The sequence below is a fragment of the Mus musculus genome, chromosome 13, assembly GCF_000001635.26.
Source record: "Mus musculus strain C57BL/6J chromosome 13, GRCm38.p6 C57BL/6J".
Lineage (NCBI taxonomy): Eukaryota > Metazoa > Chordata > Mammalia > Rodentia > Muridae > Mus > Mus musculus.
In genome coordinates, this window is record NC_000079.6 from 6,570,840 (window position 1) to 6,596,789 (window position 25,950).

At 45.9% G+C, this 25,950-nt stretch overlaps 2 protein-coding genes across 12 annotated transcripts in view; one reads left to right on the forward strand and one right to left on the reverse strand.

The window, feature by feature from the left end:
* Pitrm1 (pitrilysin metallepetidase 1) overlaps positions 1-9,319 on the forward strand; it is a 32,037-nt gene extending 22,718 nt beyond the window's left edge. For 2 of the 5 annotated variants that reach the window (XR_003950477.1, XR_003950478.1), the window contains exons 20-26: positions 2,202-2,322; positions 3,521-3,592; positions 4,178-4,290; positions 6,551-6,676; positions 7,602-7,747; positions 8,579-8,681; positions 8,811-9,203. Coding sequence is in view for 3 of the 5 variants with exons in the window: in NM_145131.1 (NP_660113.1) it covers positions 2,202-2,322; positions 3,521-3,592; positions 4,178-4,290; positions 6,551-6,676; positions 7,602-7,747; positions 8,579-8,681; positions 8,811-8,904 (775 nt within the window). In the remaining 2 variants the exon portion in view is untranslated. The other 3 variants (NM_145131.1, NM_001360106.1, XM_006516509.3) reach the window with 3 other exon arrangements.
* Positions 9,035-25,950, reverse strand: part of Pfkp (phosphofructokinase, platelet) — a 69,187-nt gene continuing 52,271 nt past the window's right edge. For 2 of the 7 annotated variants that reach the window (XR_001780793.2, XR_001780791.2), the window contains 6 exons: positions 17,650-25,223; positions 16,213-16,274; positions 15,641-15,752; positions 13,762-13,861; positions 11,564-11,666; positions 10,335-10,753 (listed from right to left, as the gene is read on the reverse strand). Coding sequence is in view for 3 of the 7 variants with exons in the window: in NM_001291071.1 (NP_001278000.1) it covers positions 10,621-10,753; positions 11,564-11,666; positions 13,762-13,861; positions 15,641-15,752; positions 16,213-16,274; positions 17,650-17,814; positions 22,262-22,414 (828 nt within the window). In the remaining 4 variants the exon portion in view is untranslated. Of the gene's footprint in view, positions 10,754-11,563; positions 11,667-13,761; positions 13,862-15,640; positions 15,753-16,212; positions 16,275-17,649; positions 25,224-25,950 lie in introns of those variants that run through there. The other 5 variants (XR_001780792.2, XM_006516487.4, NM_001291071.1 and 2 more) reach the window with 4 other exon arrangements.

Consider the following 25,950-nt stretch of genomic DNA (forward strand, 5'->3'; position numbering starts at 1 on the left):
TAGGTGATAGGACTGACTCTAGACTTTAAATTAATGTGCTGGGGGAATAAAAAGGATTACATTTTAAATTAGTTAAAGTTGCATGAGGTGGACAAGAAAGCAACGAATTAAAGTCTAGAACTTCGGGCTAGAGACATGGCTCAACGGTCAAGAGCACTGACTGTTCTTCCAAAGGTCCTGAGTTCAATTCTCAGCAACAGCATGGTGGCTCACGACCATCTGTGATGAAATCTTCTGCCGTAAGATTCATTATCTTTTCCCTAGCTTCTGTGAGACGTAGAGAAGGTTATCTTGCTCAGTATCAGTGTCCTGGTTCGGGTTTCTGCTGCTGATGAAACACCACGACCCAAAGCAACTTGGGCAGGAAAGGGTTTATTTGGCTGACGTAACCAGAGTCACTGTCCACTGAGAGAAGCCAAGGCAGGCCCTCAAACCAGGTGGGACCCTGGAGGCAGGAGCTGATGTAAAGGCCACGAGTGGACACTACCTGGTGGGCTTGTGCACTGTGGCTTGCTCTGCCTGCTTTCTTATAGAACCCAAGACTACCAGCCCAGGTTGGCACCACCCACAGTAGGCTGGTCCCTCTCCCATCAGTCACTGATTAAGAAAATGCCCTACAGCTGGATCTTACAAAGCATTTTTCTCAATTGAGGTCCCCTCTCAGATGACTCTAGCTTGTGTCAAGGTGATAAAAAGCTAGCCAGGACAGCCAGTGTCTTGAAACAGTTTGGCCACATTACGTTAGCTTTCTGTCCTCGGGCTCGAGCATAAATAAAAATGAATTATCAGTAGTTTACATATTGTGCCTTGCTACCACTAATACTGACTTAGTATTCACTGATGATCAACAGGACAATGCACAATCAAAGCTGCTGCTTTGCATAGATTACTGATCCCTTTCTCCAGTCAGTCCTAGAGAATCACTAGCAGATGCCACGGGGCTGCTCGCTGGCAGCCATGGGGTCAGTGCTCCAGCCCTGGGAGTCCTGTCGGCCTGGCGTGTACTTCTTCCCCTTCACTCCAGGCCAACTGAATTCAGTGCTTGCCCTTCTGCCCCAGGCTTTATTTAGTCCAGCCTTCACTATAAATCCCCAGGCTAGCCTGGCCCAGCACTCACTCTCACATCCCAGGCTAACCCTTCCCAGTGTTCATTTTACACCCTAGCACTTACCTATACCCTAGGCTTGCTTCCTCGTGTGTTCAACTTCACACCCTAGACTAGCTTAGCCAGCTTTCACTGTAACCTAAGACCAGCCTGGCTTACTTCACCACCACAGACTGTCGTCTTCCTTCCTCATAAGACTCTTTCTGCAAGTGTCTTACATGCAATAATAAACACAAGCAGTGAATATAGAGCCCATATACAGTTAGCATTAATCCAATAGTGACGGCTGTGAATTTAACACCCAACTGGGAAATGTTTGCATTGTCAAAACTACAGGATTCTGAAGAATCCTAATGCTACTGAAGAAGCAGGTAAAAGGATGCTTTTAAAAGGATTTTGTAAAAGGATGTTTTAAAATGTTTTCGGCACCTCAAGTTTCTGTTTTGTGGGAATAAAATCTGGAGTTTAAAATATACATAAATTAAAAAAAAAACAGAGAGAGAGAGAGAGCGAGCGAGCATTTGCTGCTCTTGCAGAGGGCTAGAGTCTGGTTTCCAAGCACCCTGAGCAGTTCACAACTGCCTGTAAGCCCAGCTTCAGAGAGTACCATCTTCTCCTGGCCTCCGCAGGCACCTCCACACATGTCCCTGTACATAGTACATGTAGACTTGCACACACATTTTGTTTATAATTCTCTACTTTAGCAGGAAGTGCATAGTTTCAGATTGTTGAATTCTTTTATGGATATTTTTTTTTTAATTTTCCACCCTGTGTTATAAATCTGAAGGTATTTATCGAAGCTGTTAGTGTTCCCTCTCTTCTTTGTGCCCTTCAGAAAGTCACTGTATTAACAGCTGTGAGGCAGTGACGTGTGTGTGTGAGTGTGAGTGTGAGCGCATGTGTGTGAGAATGAGAAGCCCTGTATGAGTGCACATCTGTATACTGTTTCTCTTGAACAGCCTTCATATATCTTATGACAGAAGCAATGCCAGTCTCTTGATGTCTGTGTCCCTCGTACATAGATGTGATGTTAGTAAAAACCGTGGGAGAGAGGCTCGCTTTGGTGGTTTTACATGTACACATTTCTTCTCTGCAGATGCTCAGTGAATGCCACCCCTCAGCAGATGCCTCAGGCAGAAAAAGAGGTGGAAAACTTCCTTAGAAATGTTGGCCGAAGCAAAAAGGAACGGAAGCCTGTCCGCCCGCATATTGTCGAGGTAAAGGAACCCAGGTGTGCGTCTCACCTTGACACGTGTCACCTGATGCTCAGGCATGCCGTGTATATAGACTGGTGTATGGGAGGGAGTCAGTGGCTTGCCCAGGATCAGCCTACTTAAGTGAGTTCAGAGCCTTGCCTTGATCTCCAATCCTACATCATGTGTGTCTCTTCACACTCGGCAGTGAGCTTTCTCCTAATAGGGAAGAGCAGAGCTTGATGTGGGACATGGTACCACAAAAAGAGCCAGAAACCGTGTCTCATGCAGTTTGTTAGGCTCTGAACCCCCCACAAGCTGGTAAAAGCCTTTCACTGGGTCTAGTTATTTCATGGATTTCCTTGCGTACAATACCTGCCAGCAAAGATTTCGATTGATTCGCAGGGGTTTATTTAGGTTTTACTTATTGAGTCTGAGTCCCTGCGAGCCTCACTTGTCACTGCAGAAAGCTGTCACTTTGCAGCTCTTGTAGGAATTACGTTAGTGTCATCTGTGCTGCAGTTCACGTGTCCCTTCTTCCATTCATCATTTGGTCTCATTGATCGCTTCAACACTCTGTGATGAGAGAGCACACAGAGGTGACCTGCTGTTCCAGAGGCTAGGCCCCTCTGTCTAGAGCCTATCTTGCCACCCTAACCTCATGCTTTGAGGGATACAGAGATGTATCTAGGTCATTGTTTTTGTTGTTACTGTTACATTTCTGTCTCTCTCCCTCTCCCTCTCCCTCTCCCTCTCCCTCTCCCTCTCCCTCTCCCTCTCCCTCTCCCTCTCCCTCTCCCTCTCCCTCTCCCTCTCCCTCTCCCTCTCCCTCTCCCTCTCCCTCTCCCTCTCTCTCTCTCTCTCTCTCTGTGTGTGTGTGTGTGTGTGTGTGTGTGTGTATGTGAAGGTCAGAGAACAACTTGTGGAATCAGTTGTCTGTTTTCAACTTGTAGGACCAGGTCCATTGAGTCATCTCACTGGGCATGAAAGACATAGTTTTATGACTAGAAAGCACCCGGGGTGGTGGGGGAGGGGGTGATGGAAACACTTTAAGTTTGTACACGGGCTGTCTTCATGAACTATTTGAAAAGTGTGCTAAAGCTTTTATCACTTTACAGTAGGAAGCCTGTCTGCCTTGGCTGACTCAGGTAGGGAGCTCTGAAAACTTCATAAACATTTCAAGGAAGTTTCTCTTCACTCTTGGATTCTTTTTTATTTTCAGAAACCCACACCCAGTGGCCCCAGTGGAGCTGCACATGTCAGTGGGTCCCAGATCGTCAGAAAATTGGTGACAGTAAGTGACCCAAGCTGTCAGGCTGCGCTTCCTCTGACTCTGAGCGTTCTGCTGGTGGGATCATTCTCGGGCTGAGCCGCAACCTTAGACCTGGGGATGTGCTATCTCTCGTTGTTACCAGGGGGAGCCTTTTTCCCTTGAGACAGCCCAGAATGGGTGTCATATCCTTTCATAAGCCTCTACTTATTGGGCCAAGTGGTCTCATCACCTCCCAGTTTACTTACTGTAGCGTCGGATGCTTCCGTCTCAGCAGCCACCTGCAGATGGGCAGCAGCATCAACCCTCTCTACTTCTGGGTTTCCACAGTTGTGCTGCTTGATCTGGTCCTTTGAATGGTGCTCATGGAACATGGTCCACACTCTGAAATGCCTTTAATGTAATAGTAATTTCTTTTTATTGCATCTTGCCAAATGGTGGAATGTTACTGGTTTAAGTGTCCTCGTACGTCAAGTTCTGCTCTCAGGAGTGCCTCCCTAGTGACACCCATGGAGAAGGAGATGCTGGAGTGGTGCCGCCTGCTTTTACTACCTGAGGGCCACCTTGGGCTGTACATCCTAGTCTGACCCATAGGCCTCTGCCCTGTAGGACCCCACCTTCAAACCCTGCCAGATGAAGACACATTTTGTGCTGCCCTTCCCTGTGAATTACATTGGCGAGTGTGTCAGGACTGTCCCGTATGCTGATCCAGACCATGCCAGGTAGGAAAGGGGGCGGGGAAAGTGCACCTCCCTCTCACAGCTGGACTTGAGTGAAATTGTTTGTCCAGCATGATAGAAGGCAGAAAGGGGACAGGTAGGAGAGATGGCTCTGTTGGTAAAGTGCTTATCATGCAAGTACGAGAACCTAAGTTGAGACCCCCGTTACCCCTCAGAAAAGCCAGATGTCCTGCATCTGTAACCCCCGTGCCACAGAGGAAAAGATAGGCAGACATCTGGAGCGCATTGACCAGTGTAGCCAAATCAGCATACTGCAAGTTCAGTTAGAAACCCTATCTCCAGAAATAAAGACCATTCTGTCTGAAGAATGGCCGTGGTAGCTGAACTTTCTCTCCCAATTGAATGAGCTTTCTTAGTAGCATATGCCAATTAAAGATAAAAGAGCGAAGAGAAGCAGCTGACAGCAGAATATCAAATCCTGCACTGACAACAGTATCCAGAGGTGACTAGATATGTACCGTGGAAGCTGTCAGCTGCAGTCCAGGGTCAGTCTTAGCCGTGTTTTCCCCTTGGGTGAGCCTTCTGGTTTCTGGAAATGGCTTGCCTTCCAGCTGTTCTTGGGGCACACTCTTTGTCATATCCCTTGGGCTCTTTTCTTTTCCCCTTGTCACAGGGCCAGGGGGCCAGCCTACCCCAGGACATAAGGTCTTCAAGGACACTTGAATACTCTTGAGTCTGAGGCAAGGGAACCCACCCTGGATACGAAGTGAGCTCTAAGCAAGCACAACCAGCACGTAACAATTTACTGATATGATTTATAATACAGAGAATAAGGAGAGAAGATACCATTGATTTCTGGACACACACACACACACACACACAGGTCTGCATGTGAGTGCTATAGAGGGCACAGGAGATGCTTTGTACACAGAAAGTTTCCGCACCAGCTTTGCACACTGGACGGACACTGTGTTACATTGTACCAGTCTGTCATCTGCATGCTCTGACCATACCGCTCAGCGAGCGCTCGTGTGCAGAATAAAGCACAGCCCACCAGTAGTCTATAAATGGCACCTTTATGAATAAGATGCCCAGTATTGTGTGCAGTTGTTTTTCTAAAGGATTTATTTTACTATGTATGGATTCAGTGTTCTGCCTGCAGGTACATGTGCATGCCAGAAGAGGGCACCAGCTCTCAGTATAGCAGGTTATAAAACACCATGTGGTTGGCTGGGAGTTGAACTCAGAACTGCTAGACCTATGGAGGAGTAGCCAGTACTCCTAATCTCTGAGCCATCTCTCCAACCCCTGTACACAGTTATTTTTGTGAATTATTTCTATCCCTCAGCAGTCCTGTGTGCAACACCATAGATACTTATGCCCCTAAGTGCAAATGTCCTTCAAAGAAATCACTTACTCCTCCTCATCTGTATTTAACAATTGTGTAAATAAATCTTAAACTGATTGATAAATGTAGAATGAACCCACATGCTTGCATATGACACACACACATGGATGCGTGTGCTAACGCACATGTGCGCACCCAAACACACACACACACACACACCTTTGTCCCTGCTGTGACAAGACACCCGACAGAAACGACTGCAGAAGGGAGGGGTTTATTCTGGTTCACAGTAGGCTGCTACAGTCTATCAGAATGAGGAAGCCATGGCAGGATCATGAAACCACACATAGTGTGTCTACAGGCAGGGAGCGGACAGCAATTACTGCTGGTGCTCAGTTCACACTCCCCGTTGTATACATATAGTCTGGGACCTCATCTCATGGGATGGCACTGCCCACATTGAGGTCTAGAAACTCCTTCCCAGATGTGCCCGTCAGGTTGACAGTCTGTTAGCCATTCTGGATGGGGTGGTGTGCATCTTGTGAGAACTGCGGCAGCATTTTGAAAGCGGCAGATAGAGGCACATGGACCGTGTACCCCAGGGGTTCTGTGGAGGGACAGACCCACAAGGAGGACAGACTGTACTGCCCTGAGGCAGCAGCCAACTAGATGGGTGAATCTCTGAGAGCAAGATCTGGAAACACGAACCATTCCAGGTTCCTCGGAGGAGCAGTTGGACTCCATGCTCTGCCACCTCAGGATCTTACAAAGTCCCTGTGTGATGGAGAGGAAGTCAGAATGCTTGGAAGAGGGCCAGCTGTACACAACCTTACACCTTAGCTGGACTTTAGCTTCTTTTCCAGCTCTGCGCCCCATCTCTAGGCTTTGGTTTTTATAGTCGGCTTCCTGGGAGCCATGCTCTCTCTAACTTGTCTTTTGTTCCCTTCATTTCAGCCTTAAGATCCTTGCCCGTCTAATGACAGCTAAATTCTTGCATACGGAAATTCGAGAGAAGGGGGGTGCTTATGGTGGCGGTGCTAAACTCACCCACAGTGGGATTTTCACGCTTTACTCTTACAGGTGAGTTTCTGAGTCATCATGTCTCCCGTATGAGCGCCCCCACATTCCAGCCACTGGCTCTGTTCTCTCAGAATGTCATCGTGCTCTGTGAATGGCAACACAGCAAAGGCTACGTCTGCTCTTTATTTGGTCCCCATCTGGAGCAATTCACCATAGCCAGCTGTGTCTGCAAGGAACAGACACGGTTGGGTTGCTGTATTGTCTACATTAGACCAAATTCTAACTTCATAATCAGTGTGCTATGGTGGAATGCCGTCAGAATGGTGTCTGAACTAACTTCTCTGGTGGGAGCAGAGTCGGAATTGAGATACACTTCTGTTGGGTTTCATAGGAGTGAGACTGTTTCCAGAAATGGTTACGTTTCTGAGCCACCATTGAATTCTTGTACACCATGTGCCAAAAGCATGACCTGCCTCTGATATCCTTCTCCTTGTCCTGACTGTATCATAGAACTGCACTTTAAACCTGGGGAGGGTCCCACTGACACACCCCTTGAGGAGGAGCCTAAAGAGCTGAGAGGAGCTTTATCTTATACACAAAGTGCTTCAAAGACCCCTTTCCTACTTCCAGCTACCTTCTAGACTATTCTGGGTCTGTCTTAGGGAAGGAAGGGCTAGTTTAGTGTGTATCTTCTCCATGGCTCTTCTAAAATGTCCTAGAATTCCTGACACCCCTCCATTCATGGGAGTTCCTTTATAGTCTAGCAATGAGGTGAGCAGGTAAGCTGCAGTGTTAAATACAGGAGAGTGTGTTGTGTGGCTTCCTGAGTCAGAGTTAAATGCTTCAGAGAGTGTTCTGTCAGTGGGTTATGTAGAGTGTAGACTATCAGAGGGAAAAAAAAAGAACTGTTAAATGTACATGATTGCCATAGGTTGTTTCCCCCTATGATATAATGCTTCAGTATTGGCTCTTTTGGGTTTCCCAGGGATCCCAATTCCATAGAAACACTCCAGTCTTTTGGGAAAGCTGTAGACTGGGCTAAGTCTGGAAAGTTCACACAGCAGGACATTGATGAAGCCAAGCTGTCTGTTTTCTCTACTGTGGATTCTCCTGTTGCTCCATCCGATAAAGGTATCTTGAGTGCTGGGAACTTGGGTGCATGGTTTCCTCAGGCAGAATTCCATAGTGTTTTGAGTTACCTGTCTCTGTGCTCAAATGAATGAAACTTGTTGTTCCAGTTTCTCCCATTTATCTGGCTTATGTAACATGATATCTACACCTAAAGGCCCGGACATTGACCTTGCAGCTTCTTTTGACTCCATTATTAAAATTCTTGTTAAGCAAAAATTCCAACCTTGGTTGAATCCATGTAAAAAGCTAGACACAGTGGTAGGATTTTTATCCCAACCCTAGGAAGTTGAGAACAGGCAGACCCTTGGGCTCAGCAGTCAGTCAGATGACCCGACTTGGTTGACCTCCAGGCCAGTGAGGGAGACCTTGTCTCAAAAAGCAAGGTGGGTGGAGCTGGAGAGATGGCTCATCACTTCAGAGTGGCTATTGCTCTTGCAAATCTGAGCTTGGATCTCAGCACCTGAATCTGGCAGCTAACACCCACTTGTCACACTAGCTTCAAGGGGATCTGATTGCTAGTTTGAGTAAAGGAAGACATTTTGAGACAGCACGAGCCTGACCACATCATTAGCCAATGCTGCTTTAGTTTGTGGTATTGTCACCTTCACATGTGATCTATTCGAGTCTTCATCCATACTCTGAAAAGGGAGCTAGAATGGGTTTAGTCCCAGTTTGCAAAGCTGGATGTCAAGTTTGATCTCCCTTGCCCATGCAGACCTTCTGGTTGAAGAGCATACCCTAAAGTGACCCGAGTGTCCCTGCTCTCCTTTGAGCACAGAGGCTCCTCCCATGCAACCGTCTCCCCAGCCATACCTGTGGTTTAACTTTTAGGAATGGACCACTTCTTGTATGGCCTCTCCGATGAGATGAAGCAGGCATACCGAGAACAGCTCTTTGCTGTCAACCACGACAAACTGACCTCTGTGAGCCATAAGTGAGTATGTGTGCCCTGGCTTCCTGCGTCGGGCTGGGGGAAGGGTAACTCAGGAAGGCGAAGGGTTCCTGTTGACCACTAAAAATGCTTCACATAGAAAACAGTCCAATGTGCCATTCTCCTTTGCAGATACCTTGGCATCGGGAAGAGCACACACGGCCTGGCTATCCTCGGACCAGAGAACTCAAAAATTGCCAAAGACCCATCATGGATCATAAAATAATGAGTGCCACATATCTTTGAGTATGTGTAAGAAACCAGAGGCTCTTAACAGCTGAGCCTCTGAGCTAAATTTAATGCGGATGATCACAAGAGTTACTAGTTTCTTTGTTCGGAAAATCAGTTAGCCATATAAAAACCAACCAAAGGTGTTTATTGACTGGCAAAAACTCTGAAGGAAATTCTGAGACCATGAAGAAATCATTAATCATGCATTAAATGACAGCAGTGAGCAAATTAAGCCTCTGAAACATTACTAAGCCTAGAATATGTATTTTAAATATAAAAGCCAACTCCAACCTGTCTGAGTTTTACTCATTATTTTCAAACAATAATTTACGACAATAATGTTTAGACCTTCACTTAAGAAAAATGGCTAAATCAAATCAAAATCTAAATCAAAAAAATAAAAAAAAAAATAAAATGCTAAATCAAAAAAGCACTTGCTGCTCTTGCAAGAGACCAGGTTTGGGTTGTTAGCTTCCAACTAGCAGCAGCTCACAGCCATCTGTAACTGCAGGTTCCAGGGATCTGATGTCCTCTTCAGGACTCTATGGCCACTGCATGCATTTGGTGCACAGACATGCATGTAGGCAAAACATTCATACACATAAAAACTAAGAACAAATAGATCGTTTAGAATAAATACAAGGAGTGGAGAGAGAGAGGAGAGAGAGAGAGAGTGTGTGTGTGTGTGTGGTCACACCACAGGCCTGAAGGAGAGTGTAAATGCAGAGTTTAGCAGAGCTGCCCAGTGAGCATCCATGAGTGCTTGTTAAGTGGTTGTTACCTCAGGCTTTTGTCCTGTGTTTACTGAGACAGGGAGAAAACTGAGCGTCTGTTTCTTTTATTTATCCTCAAGCTCTAGTGACCTTTAGGCATCCCTGTCTCTGCAAACATTTCCTCATCCCTGCTGTGTGGATGCTAGAGGACGCTCAGGCAGAGTGGGAGCACACGGACTCCTTACAAGAGGCAGGGATGCTTTGCCTGCAGACGGCTCATCAGTCTGGGGCGGAGGAGGGCGGAGTGGATGGGCTTTTGCCAAGGACCCAATCATTAACCCTAAACAGTGAGTCAAAATCTTCCAGAGGGTGAAAACCCAGCACCCTGGCTGCTTTTGAAGAAGAGGCCGGTACCAGCTTCTCCTTCTAAGCCTTGGCAGCTGTGCTGTATACGACTAAGGGGGAATTGAGAATCACTAATTCATAGTTGTCCTTTTAGCATTTGTATGCGATCTGATTGGAAAAGATCATAAGCCTAGCTTGCAGTAGTGAAGTAGGCGGGGCCCCTATCTACATGTCCCTGGTGTCCCTGGAGTATCTGTGGAGACTTTGCTAATCTCCACAAGACTGCTGAGGAAGGAAACCTTTGGTGGCATGGAAAAAAATCATCTTGTTTCAGACTCCTACTTAAAACAATAAACCAAGTACCATGGGAGTTGTAACCAAATGTTTAATCCCACAAGACATACACATGGTAAAGCACAAGACAGTATCCCATACAGTAGAAAACTGACACCTGATCAATAGCGTGAGGCTGGGTTTCATGTCTTAGGGTCTGCTGCATCAGTGGTGATGGCAAGTGGTGCTCTCTGATTATTACTGCTGACTCCGTCAACAATGCTTGCTTCCATAAAGTGCTGATAAATAACTATGTTACAAAAAAGGATGGTCCCTGGAGAACATTCCAGGTCAGGTGATGGCAGACTTGATGAGATGGCTCATAGTTCTTCATGGTGCTGCAAGGACTCCAGCTTGCCTGAATCAGACATGTCATAGCTCGCCTCATACTTGGCCAAGATCTTCATGATGGGCCGCAGTTTCAGCCACCACTGCTCCTTGGGGATCCTGTGCCTGTCAGGAAGACAAGTCAGCCGTCAAATATTATTACATCTGCTGGAAGATGACTTCTGACTGCTACATACTGCTGGCCACTGTCTGAATAGGCTCGCCAGAAAAATGGGCTTTGGTGCAGCCACCTAAATAAATATGGGATAAGGCAACTGTTTTTCATTTCAAGACCAAGTAGCCCAGGGTGGCCTTAAACCAGTAAGCTTTCAGCTGGTCAAGCAACTGCTGGGATGACAGCTATGGACCGCCATATCCAGTGTATTATGTGTGTATGTGTGTGAGTGTCTATATGTGTGTGCCTGTGTATGTATGCCTGTGTGTATGTATGTATATCACTAGAGATTAAACCTAGGGCCCAATAATACTAGCCCAAACTACATAAGTGCTCTACCATCAAGCTTATTCTGAGGCCTTTGTATGTTTTGTGTTTTGAAACAAGGACTCACAATCTTGTCCAGTCTGACCTTGAATTTAAGACACTTCTAAACGATGCTGTGATTGTAGGCCTGTTCCACCATACTCCGGTTCATAGAGCAATTTCCATAGGTCAGATGAAACCATTACTTCTGTTTTTTTTTTTTTAAATCTGTCCTACATGTGTTCTCTGTCTCTCTCTGTCTCTCTCTCTCTCTCTTGTGTGTTGTGTGTATTTAACTAGCTTCAGAAAAGCTCCTATGTTTACCTAAGACAGCTCAATAGTGAGTTCCTTATAGTACTTAGGACAGTACTGGTGATGGTGATCTGTCCTCAAAGCTCCTATTTCTCATCCTCCCTAGTGATGAGATTCAGATAAATACCATGGCATTGACTTACTCAAAGTCAGTGACTTTCTTCAGCTCTGCCACTGGTTGAAACAGGAGATCTCTCTTGCAAATTCCCAGGACACAAATGGAATCATCGCTAACAAATTTTTTCCCTGTGAAAGTAAAAAAAGAGAAAAGAAAGAAATCTAAGAACTATTGAGCATATTGAAAAGCAGATAAAAGTGTAGGCGGACCAGGACAGTGAAGGGAGAGAAGCCATCAGAAAACAAATTTATGTATTGTGGGAAGACCTGTAACTCCTCAGAGTCCTGAGGTGTCCTAGCTCTGCAAAGCCCAGTCAGGATGTGAATTATGCCTGAGAAACCCACTTTCCCATCTATTGCTCAGATCTTTAACTGTGACCAGGGCCTTTCCTAGACTGGCAGCACTCTTTCCTTAGAGCTGTATCTCAGGCACCCTCAAGTCTCCTCCAGGATGGGATACAAAGAGGCCTGGACTCTGTAGGAGCCTACCTTCTGTCACACACTCAAGGAGGAACCCTTTCCCTACCACCACACACAGTATGCCTACAGGATAATGGCCACTGGGGGAGAGGTTCCAGGAAAGCAGAAAGTGCTCCTCAAGTATTTCACTAAATGGTGCAATGAGAAAATGTGATTTAAGTGGCAGAAAGAGTTCACTTTAATATTTAAAGCTCAAGGACAAACTGGGAAAGGAAATCTAGGCAGAAGAAAAGAATACAACAGCATCAAGTGATGTAGACAAATTATCAAGAGGGGAAAAAAAAACCCAGAGTTAGGACTCTGAAAATACTACAGGTCAGTTCGAACTATTTATATCTGTTCTGTAGGATGCCACTTTTATCAGCCTCATAGTGGACATCGTATAGGTCGATCCTAAGGGAATCACACCCAGTATGACTGAGAAAGAAGCCCGACATAGGGAGAGGGTGCCAAAAAGCCTGGCCCAAGTAACCAATGGGAAGAGGCAGTGTGATTAGAAATGCAGGCCTCCAGAGGGAACAGCATGAAAAGCTTCATGCAAAGTTTTTGAAAATGTAAATGAATTTAAACTATTCTAGAAATCATAACTTACGGAAGTGATCCTGGGGGGTGGGGGGAGATAAGCGTGTAGTTTCATTAAGCATGAATGGGTTCATTTAGCAGTCAACATCTTTCCACAAAGGAAACTGGAGGTTTGGACAGGTGCTTGCACAGGAAGGGTCTACCAAACATCCTGAAGGCTAAACTCCCATCTTAGACTGAAGGAAGTCCCCCGCTTCAATTTCAACCTTGACCCACTGTCTGACAAAAAACAATACCAGTAGGGAAACAGCTGGCAGATGTTTGCCATCACTGAAACAGATGGCCTGGCCCTAAGGAACTGCAACATCTGAGAGGTCTGGGTGGTCAGCCATGGGCCAGGTGGACAGCATGCCTAAGAGTGAGCACAGGACCGCCAAGACTGGCTCAGTGCCTCTGCTGAGCATCCATCTGTGGTGGGTATTGGGTGGGGGAGACCCAGGCCCCACAGCATGTGTTGAGTCAGCAAACTTGGAAACACATGAGGGTTAACTGGTTATCACACTCCTCGTCAAGGTGTGAACAAGACATCACACAACTTCAGCAGTTTGCCATGACCTTTCCTTCATACAACCTAGAAAGCTGAACTAAACTATACGTCTGAGGATGTATTTATTTGCTCATGATATTCTAGGAGAAATCAAGGGAATGACTGTCATCAAATCCTAAGGTTACTTCTGGAGGAGAGAAGAAATTGAAAAAGGGACAATATGCAGGATTTGAAGAAGGAAGATAGGGCACAGCTCCTCCCCATCAGTGTGCGTATCTCCTAGCCCTGGGTAACCTGCCTATGAGTCCAATGGACAAGTGTTAGTCTAAGTGTAAGGACCTTCAATGTGTTTCATGACACCACAGAAAGCAATGCTCCATCTTACAGTCTTGCTAATGGCAAACAGTGTGCCAGGCAATCTCCTAGCTAACAAGAATGCTACCAAACAACTTGGCACCCATCACTAGCAGTATAAATAAAATAGTTTTATGAATTATGTTTAATTATAACCTCTGGAAATCACAGGTGGTAGTCAGTATTCACAGTCAAGGAGAGAGTGCGGTGTCCCAGACATGGCAATGGCAGATTTAAAGAAGGAGAAACACCATAGCTGTTATAACAGCGTTCTCAGTGAGGCACTGAGGCACATTTCCCATTCTCCCTGTCCCCTCATACCTGTGCCCTGGGACCCCTTCAGTTTGGCCGAGATCCACTCCATTGCTTTGGCAGAAATCTTGGTTCCAAAGTTCCTATCGAATGGAGACGGTGCTCCCCCCTGTGGGTGGCAAGTTATATGATTTCACAAGTCACACAGCAAATTCTCCTGATTTTTTTTTTTTTTTTAAGAAACCAATGAAAAATACCAAAACTTAACAACATGCATGTGGTGTTCAGCCTGCTACATAGCCTTGTGGTGTCCCCAACTAAACAAGTAAGCTGTTGTTCTTTGTGTTGCTGTCTCTATTTGTGTCTCTGTGTGTGGTACAGACGTGTGTGTGTGTGTGTGTGTGTGTGTGTGTGTGTAGATGTGCTCTCCTACCCGTGTGGAGGGCAGAGCACCACATCAGATATTACGGCTTTCCAACAACTGGCTTCAGACAGGGTCTCTCACAACTAGAAACTCCCCGTTTAGACCAGGCTGCCAGCCCAGCTAGTTTTCTAGATCTGTCTCACCCCAGTAATGGTGTTAGAGGCATGGGCAGCCATGCCTGGCTTAGTATGTTGGTGCTGGAGATTCAAATCCTGGCCCTATTTCTTGCAGAGTATGGGCTGTATACCTACTGAGCCATTTTCCCAGCCCATTTCCGAGGCCAGGGATGAATCACAACTTCTTTTAATGATAAAAATCTGTGGAGTCACAAAAATGAGAATATACATATTCTCATATACATATCATATACATAACTCACATTAACTTCAGGAATTCATGAACCCCTCGGAAAGAAGTTAGTGGCTCCTAGTTTAAGTTTCTGGAAGTTGGCATCTTTACTGACTAGCAAAATAGCAGTTATCAGTGAGCTCTGAGCTTGAGCAAGTATGGGTGATTCCACATGTCAATTCTGGGCCTCCGTATGTATACACACACACACACACACACACACACATTTTAAAAGGGCATATGTAAACATGAGCAGCACACACATGTGCACATACAGAGACACACAAGTGGATGAAGATTAAAAAGTTCCCTACATTGCACAAAGGCCAACAAATACGCAACAAGACCACTGGCTCCCAAGCTGATCTCCAGCCTTGTGACCTGGGCATGCTCACTTCACAGAAAGGTGAGTATAAAGAAAAACAATGAAGACAAAAGAAAGGCCCGTATTCTGCAGGTAGAGAAGCAGTTCTATCTTTCCAGATAATCTCGATTTGTTGAAAGTGTCAAATAAATACTACTGTACTGGTCCCAAACTCCACCTGAAATCTTATTAGAAGCTGATACTTAACTCAGCAAAGTTATTGGAGTGTTTCCAATGACCAGTGTTCTTTCTCGGCTATATGAAAGCTGATAGGTTTTCCCTTAAAAGTACTGCTGTGGTTTGAGGGTGGACTGTCTCCTCCATAGACTCATGTCTTAAAATACTTAGTCCCCAACTTAGGGTGGAGCTTGAGGTAGATGACCTGGAGCAAGCAGGTCACCGTCACCACGGAAGCTCATTCGTAGTCTCTTAGCCCAGCCCCACCTCATGATCGCCCTCTACCTCCAGACTGTGGATTCAAAGCAAGCATCTGCCTCCCACTCCCTCCCTGATGTCTTTCCTGCCACTGCTGGCGCTATCCCCTTAAATTGTTGGCCACCATAAATCCTTCCTCTGTTATATTGCTTTTTGTCAGCTGTTTGGTCACAAGCAAGAGCAAAGCATCTAAGTACTTCCCATAAACCCGGATGTCACATATTACACAGAGTCCTAAAAGGGATGGCGTTCCATATGTCTGAAAACTCCGCATACTTACAAGAGCTTTCGAATTCATCTGTGCTCACGTCCCACAGAATGGCACCATTCTGAGGGGGATGCCTGGGGCTCAGGGATCACAGAAGACCTTGGCCTACCTGCTGCATATGGCCCAGCACGTTTTTCCTGCAGTCAAACACTCCTTTGCCCTCCTCTGAGTAGAGCTGGTAGATGAAGTCAGTGGTATAATTTACACTGCAGCTTTCGTTTCTGAAACGGATGTGAAGATGGCAAGTTTACTCCGGGCTGTGGAGGGGTTGAGTGTGGGCTTTCTGAAGAACTGCTCCAGCCAGCCAGGCTGGCTCAAGGCTCAAGGCACCCAGTCATTTGCCATGTCAGCCTCCTTCATCTCTGCCCCTACCCTGACTCTGTACATTTCCCTTTGCTCATAAAGGCTGTTTGGGAGGGGGGCTCAAGGAAATGAGGGGCAAGTGTCTAGAAAATAATAACCAATAGGCTATAGAGCAAGAATAAAATGTAAAAGGTTGTCCTTTGTTTAGATGAAGACCTGATTTTTTTTAAACAACTCAGGTTTCTAAAGAAACCTGTGCTTCTTTAGCATCCACAGAACCAGTGGCAAAGGAAAAATCCCACTGGGGTTTGAATCCCATGACAACTTCTGTCCAAGAACCTACACCTAAAATGGAAGACCAGAAACCCTCTCCATTACCTGAGTACGAGGCCCCTCTGGATGCTGGTCTTCATTTTCTCTGTCAAGTGCACGACGTTGGACTAGAAAAGATTGTTTGATCAGACAGTGCACTTATTTGTCACCTACCATAAGACCATGTATGCTAGAATGTAGCACCATGTACAAGCACAATCAGCTGCTTCTAAAGGTTTTGGGAGGTGTCACAGTATGGAAGAATGCAGTGGATGAAAAACATGGCAGTATCATTAGCAAATCAGATAAGCACAGAATGTGTAAGAGGTGTGGCTATGCTACTGGGTATGTTTATTAGAAAATGAATACTGACCCGCCTCCAATTAAAATACTTACTTTATACATTTGCCTAACCCACACATTTTTTTTTAATGTTCATGACTGTGATGGTTAGTGTTCATTGTCAACCTGGTACAACCCTAAACACCTAAGAGAGTCTCTGCGCTATCTAGATTAGGCTGGGTCTATGGGCATATGTATGGGGAATTATCTTGATTATGTTAACCATGGTGGGAAGAGGCGCTCATTGTCGATGGCACTATTCCCCAGGAAGGGGATTCTGAACTATAAGCAGGAGATACTAAGCTGAGCTGAACACACATGCATGTGTTCTCCTTCTGTTCTTGACTACATGAGGCATGCAGCTTCAAGTTCCAGCTATACTGACATCTATACAGACCATGACCTGGAACTATCGGTGAAATAAACCCTTTCTCCCTTAAGTTGCTTTGGCCTGGATATTTTACTATAACAATGGGAAACAAAAGTAGGAGAATGGCAATATTTCAGAAGGCCAAAGGGATGCTGTTTAAAACACCAGGTCCCATTACATAAGTCTCTTTAAGTGACTTAGGCCAAATACTGGGAAAGCGTTTCTTGTTTCTCAAAATAATGAATCATTTACAAATACATACACATACAGAAACAGAGTGTGTGTTGTGAGTGTGTGTATTTGTGTATGAGAGAGAGACTGGATGTGAGATAAAGAGAAAGAGAGGCTGTGTGCGTGTGTGCATGTGCGTGTGTGCGTGCGTGTGTGTGTGTGTGTGTGAAGCCCCCTAAGAGCACTTTTCTGGTCTTGCAGAAGACCTAGCCTCTTTTCTCAGCACCCATATGATGGTTCACAACCATCCTTAATTCCAGTTCTGGCCCCGAGGGTGTGAACATACACACATACTCACGAAATATTCACATGTACAAAATAAAAATAAATGGATTAATCAACACACATGGTCACCTAGCCAAAGAGGTCCTAAGACTTAAGTACAAGCAGCTGGATTTGAAGATGGCAACTGAAAAATGAGAAGCTTGCAATATTTTACAACACCAATCTCCAGCCTTCAAAAAAACAATGGGGAGTTGGTAAAGAAGGTTCTTTACGCAGCACTGCTGCACGAAGTGCTCTGGGGGCCAAGCATGCATGGCATGCAACCACTGACGTACCTGCAAATCTCCGATATCAAATGGCTCTTCAAAGATGTAGGCAGCATCAGCTCCTGCTGCAAGGGCCCCCATGTTGGCCAGGTAGCCACAGTATCCACCCATGGTCTCAATGATGAACACCCGGCGCTTGGTCCCACTGGCTGACTGTTTAATGCGGTCGCACGTCTAGTTACAGACATAGAGAGTTGTCATTTGAATCCAGGACCTTGGCTAGTGCCACATGTGCACCGGCCCAGGACCTGTTCTCCCCACAAGCTGCAGCATGTCCCTCCACCAAACCCAAGCGTGTGCGCAGAAGCAAGCATTGGCTACAGAGAGGCTCAATGGCAAAACTGCTCATGTGCAGCCTGTCAGTATCTCTGTGATCATCCGAGGTGGAGCCCTGGCTAGGCCATTACCCTGGAGACTAGTCACTCAACTCAGCTCACTTCCTGAACTGTTTGACTATATCTTTGCTGGAAGTATATTTTTTTTTGCAAGTCAATATTTAGCTGATGTGAATTAATATTTCTCTAGGAATGTTGGTTATCCAACTACCTATTTTTTCTTTTTACTTTGCTGATGTTTCACTGTGAAAAGCTCTTTGTGATGTTGGATGTTTTGTTTGCCTTGGATCTTTCGTAAAGGGTACCTATGTCCAAAGAGAACAGCTTCCTGGACAAAGGCACCCAGAGATATCTTCCAGGCACTCTCATATTGAAACCCACTGCCAACCATTCTACAAAAGGACCCAGGTTCAGGACGGAGGATAGCTGAAAACCACTCAGGGCCTCACACCCACGGCAGCAATGCAAGTGTCAATCTTTTCCTCAGAAATCAGTGGTAGCCTTCTACCTCATTCTCAGCATGCGTTCTGTTCCAAGGAAATGGAGATCCACACATGCAATCCAAACCTGATGGTGTCCTTGGATTCTTCAACCCCCTCAGCACTCTCTTGTAAGTACTCCTCAAGGCTTTTCTATGGGATGCATAGCCCTGCCAATCCCCAGCACCCTGTCCAGCTCCCAGGTCCAGGTGCTGTCCTAGCTCAGAGACGCTACTCTCTTGAGCCTCTCTGGACCTTCAGACAGCAGTCTCCAGGCACAGTGAAGAAGTAAACATAGAGGCCCCTAAAGGTATTCCATACACACTCCCTGGAACTCCTCTTATACATCTTGAGGTGGGGTTTGTCTGGATCATCTAAGAGGTTGTCATAGTGTCACTGTAAAGGAGTCAAGAGAAGCCAGGGCACAATAACTACACAAAGCTACTACACAAAGGAGTGAGAGGGTTTGTGCCATCTAAGAGGATGCAACAGAGGTTAGGGTTCATGGAATGCCAGGGTCACAGTTTGCGAAAGCAGAAGATATAGGGACAGCCTCTCCCTGAGAGCTCACACCTTGACTTCAGTTCCCTGACTTCTGCCCCTCACTGCTATGAGCAAATGGCTATTAGGTTAACAGCAAGTATACAGCCATTTATTACAATTGTAAGAAATCCACTCAGGCTCTTTCCTGTTCTCTTATCTGCACCCTGTGACCCACTTAGAAAGTCATTTCCTCAGGAAGACACTATGTGACCTCCAGGAGTGACAGTCCCTCTGTGTCCTCCCTTCATCCCAGTATGCTTTCCTAAAAAGTGTCTTATTAGATTTGGATATTTCCTCTCCAGATTGAAGTCCCTGGAGGACAGGAGCCCTGGGCGGGGCTGATGGAGGACAGGTATGACAGAACCTGTCCCAGCCAGCTGTGCCTCCAACACAGGAGATGCTTAACACTGAAAAGAAAAGTGCCCATTAACAGTCAGGAGGGAAGAGGAGAGAGACGTCACGAGGGTGAAGGGGTACTTGGACTGCAACAGTCACAGTCACAGATCTTTAGGGAATGTGCAAAGTCAAAAGAGCCATTTGGAGATTTTCACATGATCCCTCTGAGTTATACTTAACACATCATCATGCTTATGAACAAACATGGGTTTTAAGAAAAACATTCCAATCTGTAATTTCTCTAGTGAATCCCCCTGCATGTGCTTTGGTGGGTGGGAAGCCCTGGATTCTCTAGAAACAGAGATGGAACAAAGGAAGAGGGGGTTCATGTTGTGCTGGATATCTCTCTGTGATACTCAAGCGCTGAAAGGGTCACCGTGTGGTCTTTGTTACAGAGCCCTCCTACAAGTAAAGGAAGACTGCAGATCAGAACAGAAGGCTCTGCTGAGGTAGGTACCCAGTCCCCTGCGGGGAACAAAGCCACACAGGTTAATGTCCTACTTTAATCTTTCCCAAATGCCCACTAATCCAGAACACTATGTTGCAGTCACTTAATGATTCAAGAAGATGACAAAGAAAGAACACTTTGTTCCCCAGGTCTGTGAATACGGATCTCTAAGCTCTGATCCAAACAGGCTGTTGATGAGACAGACATAAACAAACTGATTAGACTAAACCTGCTTACCCCTGGCTGGAAAACCACCACCACCAACAGGTGTTTGGAATGATCTGCCTCTGCTTCTGGACACCCCTCCTCAATGCTCTCTCGTTACCCAGACTGCACCTGGAGATTTCAAACAGTTCCTTCTAAAAATAGTAAGCCACCCTTGCCTTGCCTCACTCAATTACTAAAGGCAGCACCGGCATTGAAAGAGCCAGTATATCAAGGCCATCTGACATGTGCTGGTGACACACGGAGGGGCTTCCCTGACTTCTGGCCAAGAGGGGGAACCATTTAGGGCTCCTGCCTCTTATGCTACAACAACTGGCTCATAGGCAAGTTCATCACTGCCCAAGGGCATAGAGCCGTTTTTCTCTGGGGGAGGCCTCTGTGAGGAGTGCTGCTGGAGGAAGAATGTCAAGCTACAGTTCCAACATCATGGCCAGTCCGCTACACACACTTCTCTTTTCAGTAACATACTTGAAACGTGAGGCGGTAAGGCAGAGTCTGTCGCAGAACTAGATCTTCCTTTAAGGGTTATATTAATTAGTGTGGGGGCAATCATGTCTTATTAACAAGATAAGAGGTTTCCTTCTCTCTTTGCCCCTGATCCCATAACTGGTATTCTTTCAGAGTACTTACTGAAGAACTCAGGAGGGAAGCCAGAAAGGGAAGGGGCTAGGCAGTCTAGGCAGAGAGAATCTTGTCATACTAGGTACCGGCAGAGAAAACTGACTGATCCTCACTTCCCTGTCAGTCAGGGTCTAAGCCAGAAGGCTGAAGCATGTTGGCCCATCTAGGACTTCTACCTATGATATCACTGTCAACCAAGTTGTTAGAGGGGAAAGCTCTGGACTCTCTTGGCCCTAAGTCATCCAATGACTAGGGTTCAGTCTACAGGCTTCTGTGTGATTCTATTTAACATGCAAAGTTATTAAACTCCAAGGAAGATAAGTAGGCGTCAGGGGAGCTTTCACATTGTTTAAGAGCTCCACCAACAGACAGGTTAGAAGGGACATACCTAGAGTATTGCAATCCATTTAATAGTCCCATGCCAAGATCTTAATGGAAGATTCGGATGCTTGGTCCAAATGGGCACCTTCCCATTTTTCCTGCCAAGTAATTTAACTTAGTAGAGAGAACTTGGGATATAAGGAATCGCTCTAATGTTTAAAACTCACTGTAAGCTCTAAGGCAGTAGTTCTCAACATTCCTAACTCCGTGATGCGTAGATGGAGTTCCTCGTGTTCTGGTGACCCCCAAACATAAAATTATTTCCTTACTACTTTATAACTGTGATTTTGCTAGTGTTATGAATGGTAATATAAATATTTGATATACAGGGTATCTGATATGTGACACCCCCTTGGGGTCACGACATACAGGGTTATGCACCAGGTCAGATGTGAACATGTCAAGTAAGAGATCAGCTTGTTGCCTTTGGAAGGAACTGAGCATGGTAAGATGCCACCCTACATGCTTGACCACCGTCCATTCTACTGTTGTATAACTGCTGACTGCACAAAGGACTCTGGGAGCTAGCAGACAGCCTCCTGCCTCAGAAGCACCTAGTACATTCAGTTCATTACCTGTGTTACCAATGTAGACACCAGTACCACATGGAGCACCTGCAGCAGGTGAAGTCGCCTTCCTCTCAGAGAGTGACTTTGTCTCCTGGAATGCCTCTCATCTCACCGGGAAGCCTGTGTAAGCCTTGGGTTCCTTAGTTTCTGGATTTATACTGACCATGCTTACTCTGGGTAACCAGGCGCAATCCTCTGTGCTCACTCCTGACACTTGTGCTGTAACCTTCCCCCAACATCACAACTCTAACAATGGGACTTTGGACAGAAGCAGCTGACCTTAAGAGATGTGATGTCCACAGCTCTCCTGCTCAGGTGGTACAGAGACACTACAGAGAGGCCCGCATAGAGCATTTCATGTTGAGTTAAAACAGCAAGGACTCTCACCATGATAATAGGATCACCATCTTATTATCAAAGGTATGGCCAAGTGGTAAAGATAAGTTTTGGCTTATTCCCTCTGAAAACCATGAAAGGGTATCTTTTTTCAATTTCTAGTTAAGGTCGGACAGGTGAAGGTTAAAGACTACAAGTTGAGAATTTGAGCTGTCAGGAGGGCTAAATGGAGGAGAACAACCCCGTTCAGGCAAAGCAAAGTAAAAATTGAAGCAGAAGGTCTCTTACCTCGACAATCACATTCAGGGCAGTATCACAACCGATACTGATGTCTGAGCCAGGGATATCGTTGCTAATAGTGGCAGGCAAAACACATATTGGGATACAAAACTCCTCATGGTTGTTTCGAGCCTCAGATAGCATGATGGCACCATGATAACCCTGAAGCAGCAGGGCCATAGCAGTTAGCAAAGTGCTGGTACATCACTTGCCAAGTTACTGAGCGTGGGCAGTAACTCCAGGGATGTGACAGGGAGGGAACCAAGTAACCAGCGGGAAGTTGGTCCACATGGGCCAGCAGAGCCCACGAGAGGCCAGAATTGGCATCTGGGCAGGCGAAGGGCATGCTTCAACTATTCACAGGCCACTGGGTATATCCCTCAGCCCTCACCTTGTCCCACAGGAAGAAGACACAAGTGGCTAAGGTGGGGCAAAGCAGACAGCAAAGCAGGTAGCAGGCCGAGGGGACAGAGGTGCATCGAGGGTTAGTCATTAGATGGAACTGCTGCTCCTTTCTCAGCATTGAAGAGGAGGTGGGGAAAGAGAGTGAGGTTGGGGGCCTTTCGGCGCAAAGCCCATCCCAACACTTCTTTAGGTGGAGTGGAGAATGGGGAGGAGCACGGGGCTCATGGAGAACATCAAATGACTGAGATCACCAATGCAGCTGGTTCACTGCACCACCGCCAAAGGCTGACAGGAAAAGAGGCATGCATTTTACATTACCTGCAGGTCTACCCCAAGACCCACACCATCATCACTGTGCCCCTCTGCTCCCCACTGGAAAATCTGTCTCCCTCCTGGAGGAAGCATTCTTCCTAGACCTTTGGCAGTGCTTACAGGAAGCAAGAGAAATCATTTGGAATCTCAGGCACTGCTTTGAAGCGATAATTAAAACTGTCTGACTCTATTGTAAAGAAGGCTACTAGTTAGTATGCAGAGGTTTCCAGCACCTGCCTCAGATATTAGAGCTGGGTTAGTGGTAGCGTACAGGTCTACTCACCCACAGTTCCTAAATCCAGGCAGCTCCCAACAGTATGTAGGGTATTTTTTAGACCATTGCGGATGGCAAGTCTGACCCATGAATCTTATTTATCTTTCTTAAAATAATATAATCATCAGGTTGCTGCAGGATTATTGTTCAAATACAGCACGGACGCTGCCGCCCCACAAGGCAGCTGTGATAAATGTTGTACGGTCTAGACCATCTTCCTGCAACCGAATCGTCCTGAGATGTAAAACCTGTGTGCTCCAAGGATTCTGGACAGTGGGTCATGGACCTGGGATACGTTAGTCCTTGGTATGATCAGTCAATAGGTCAGACAGGGTAGCTGACACTGGCCAGTGACAGGGTTTCTTCTCTTTCCAACACAACCAGACCTCCACCTTCACCTCCACCCACAGTTGGCGCTAAGTCTTTTGGCTGCCCTCCATGTCCTTGGGCGTTTTGTGCTAAGGTTATGGTTGTTACAATTGATTGCATTCAAAATGGTGCCCAATGTGAAAACCCTCTGAGTGCCCCCGCTGGTCAATGCACTGGGCTCCTCGGAACTTTCCAAAAAAAAATTTCTATTTTTTTGAGGACCATTTTTGCTAGGTATCCATTAAGAATAAATTGTACAGAAAGAAGTTGTGTCTTTGAGAGGCCTTCCACTGGAAGTCATAGGGGAGTAGGCAAGATGCCTGACAGACCAGAGCCTTTCCTGTGGGCTGGGAGAGAATGGGGGCCAGGGGTGTAGGAGGAGGGCAGGTAGGGAATAGAGGGGTTAGTGCCTTAATGTCATTCGGACATTGTTGGTGATGGCGATATCGTTGCAAGAGCTTTCTTCCCTCTCTAAGCAACTAAAAGAGAAGCTCCAGGAGGGAAACCATACCCAGGAGAAGTAGCAAACTCTGAAGAAGCCATCCAGAAAGTCTTGCTTCTAGATCCTACAGGGGGCATCAGCAACTTTGAAAACACCAATAAAGCCACCTTAGACATTTTGACTGCGCATGCTGCAACAAGGGTTGATTCAAAGTTATCAGGACCCATGTTCAATCTCCTAGTGTTCACAATTTGGGACGCCCTCAGAACTGTAGTCATGTCACCAGTCCTGGCATTCAGTGGCAGCTCCCAGTTAGCATGCCTTGGTTGTGTTTTTTGACTGGGACAAAGCTCAATGCTGATGGTAAGGAATAAAACCAAGTCCCGTTGAAAAGCCTCACTCAATATTCCAACACCAGATTTCTGACATGCCCATTTTGACATGCAGTCCAGAGAACTCATCCATTACCCTTGCAGCTACTGAGATGCAGGCAAGGGACACGCTTATATCTGAGCTTCGTTGCTGGTGAAGGGGAAAGGATTTGTGAAGGCAATGGTCAACACTCAAGGGCAATGGTGTTTGATCAGACTGGACAAGCTCAGGCTTTCTCACCTCAAGACAGTAGATACTCTGAGACTGAGTCATCTCTGTGGTAGGGACTGTCCCCAACACTGTAAGGCAGTGAACAGCATTCCTGATATCTACTCAGAATACTTGAGGGACTCCTCTCTCCTACCTCTGATGACGCAAAATGTCCATCATCACAGCTGTCCACTAGAGGTCAACTTCCCACTATTAAAATTAACGCTTTTCTTCCATGCTCTAGTCGTTTTACCCTTGGGGATGTGCCAAGGGCCTCTGAACTGTATTCTCATCCCCACACAGCTATCAGCTCCAGAGCAGTGGCAACCTTCACCAAGGTTATCTCAGCTGGCCTGGCTTCAGCCACCCACCTTGAGATCACAAAACCGTGAAGACCCAGGTCCCAGGTACATCAGAAACAAAGAGCAGCCAAAAAAAAAAAAAACAAACAAAAACAAAAAAACCCACAAAAACAACAACAACAAAGTGCAGGTGCACACCAACTTACCCTGCATGAGTGAGCCTGAAGCCCTCAGGAACGGCTACCTACCTACCATTCAGCTTTCATTCTCTCATATTACCACTGGCTTTGAGAAATGCAAATAATAAGAAAAAGAGATTAAACAAAAAAGAAAAAATAGCACAAAATCCCTCTAAAGGGAGTAATAGGAAGAGGGAGTAGATAACCTTTCCCCTCTTCTCTTTTTTGAGCTTCAATTTTTCAGCAATATGTATATATCCTATATTTATATCTGGGACAAAATAATTACTAGTATTGCAGCTAAAAATCATAAATTATAATTATGGGGACATTATAAGATGAAAGAAAGAATCTTCCTTCATGTCTGACAGTGAACACTGAATATCCACAGGAGATAAATGATCCAGCTTGGCTGGTATCTGCAGAGGCCCCCACTAAACTCCAAGTGACAGTATGCAGGCGTGTCCAACCACTCAGTGTTTTGATGGGATGCTGTCATCATTTACAAAGGTCACGTTCAAAGCCACAGAACACAGTTTCAAAACTGACTTGCAAAAATAAGTCTCATACTATTTTAAATGAGTTTATGGTTGTTTTGTTTGTTTGTTTGTTTGTTTTTTGTCTAGGCCACATTGATAGCTACTCTTTGACACATGCAGTCCACAAACTACTGCTCAGATACACCTGTAGGGAAGTGTCTGCTTCGATGTCAAAGAGCTTGTGAAAAAGACACTTTGCTTCCCCTATAAATTCCTCCATGTAAACTGCAGACTGTAACTCAGCATCTGGGATGCACAAGGCTCTGGATCCCAATTTATTTTGTGACAGACACC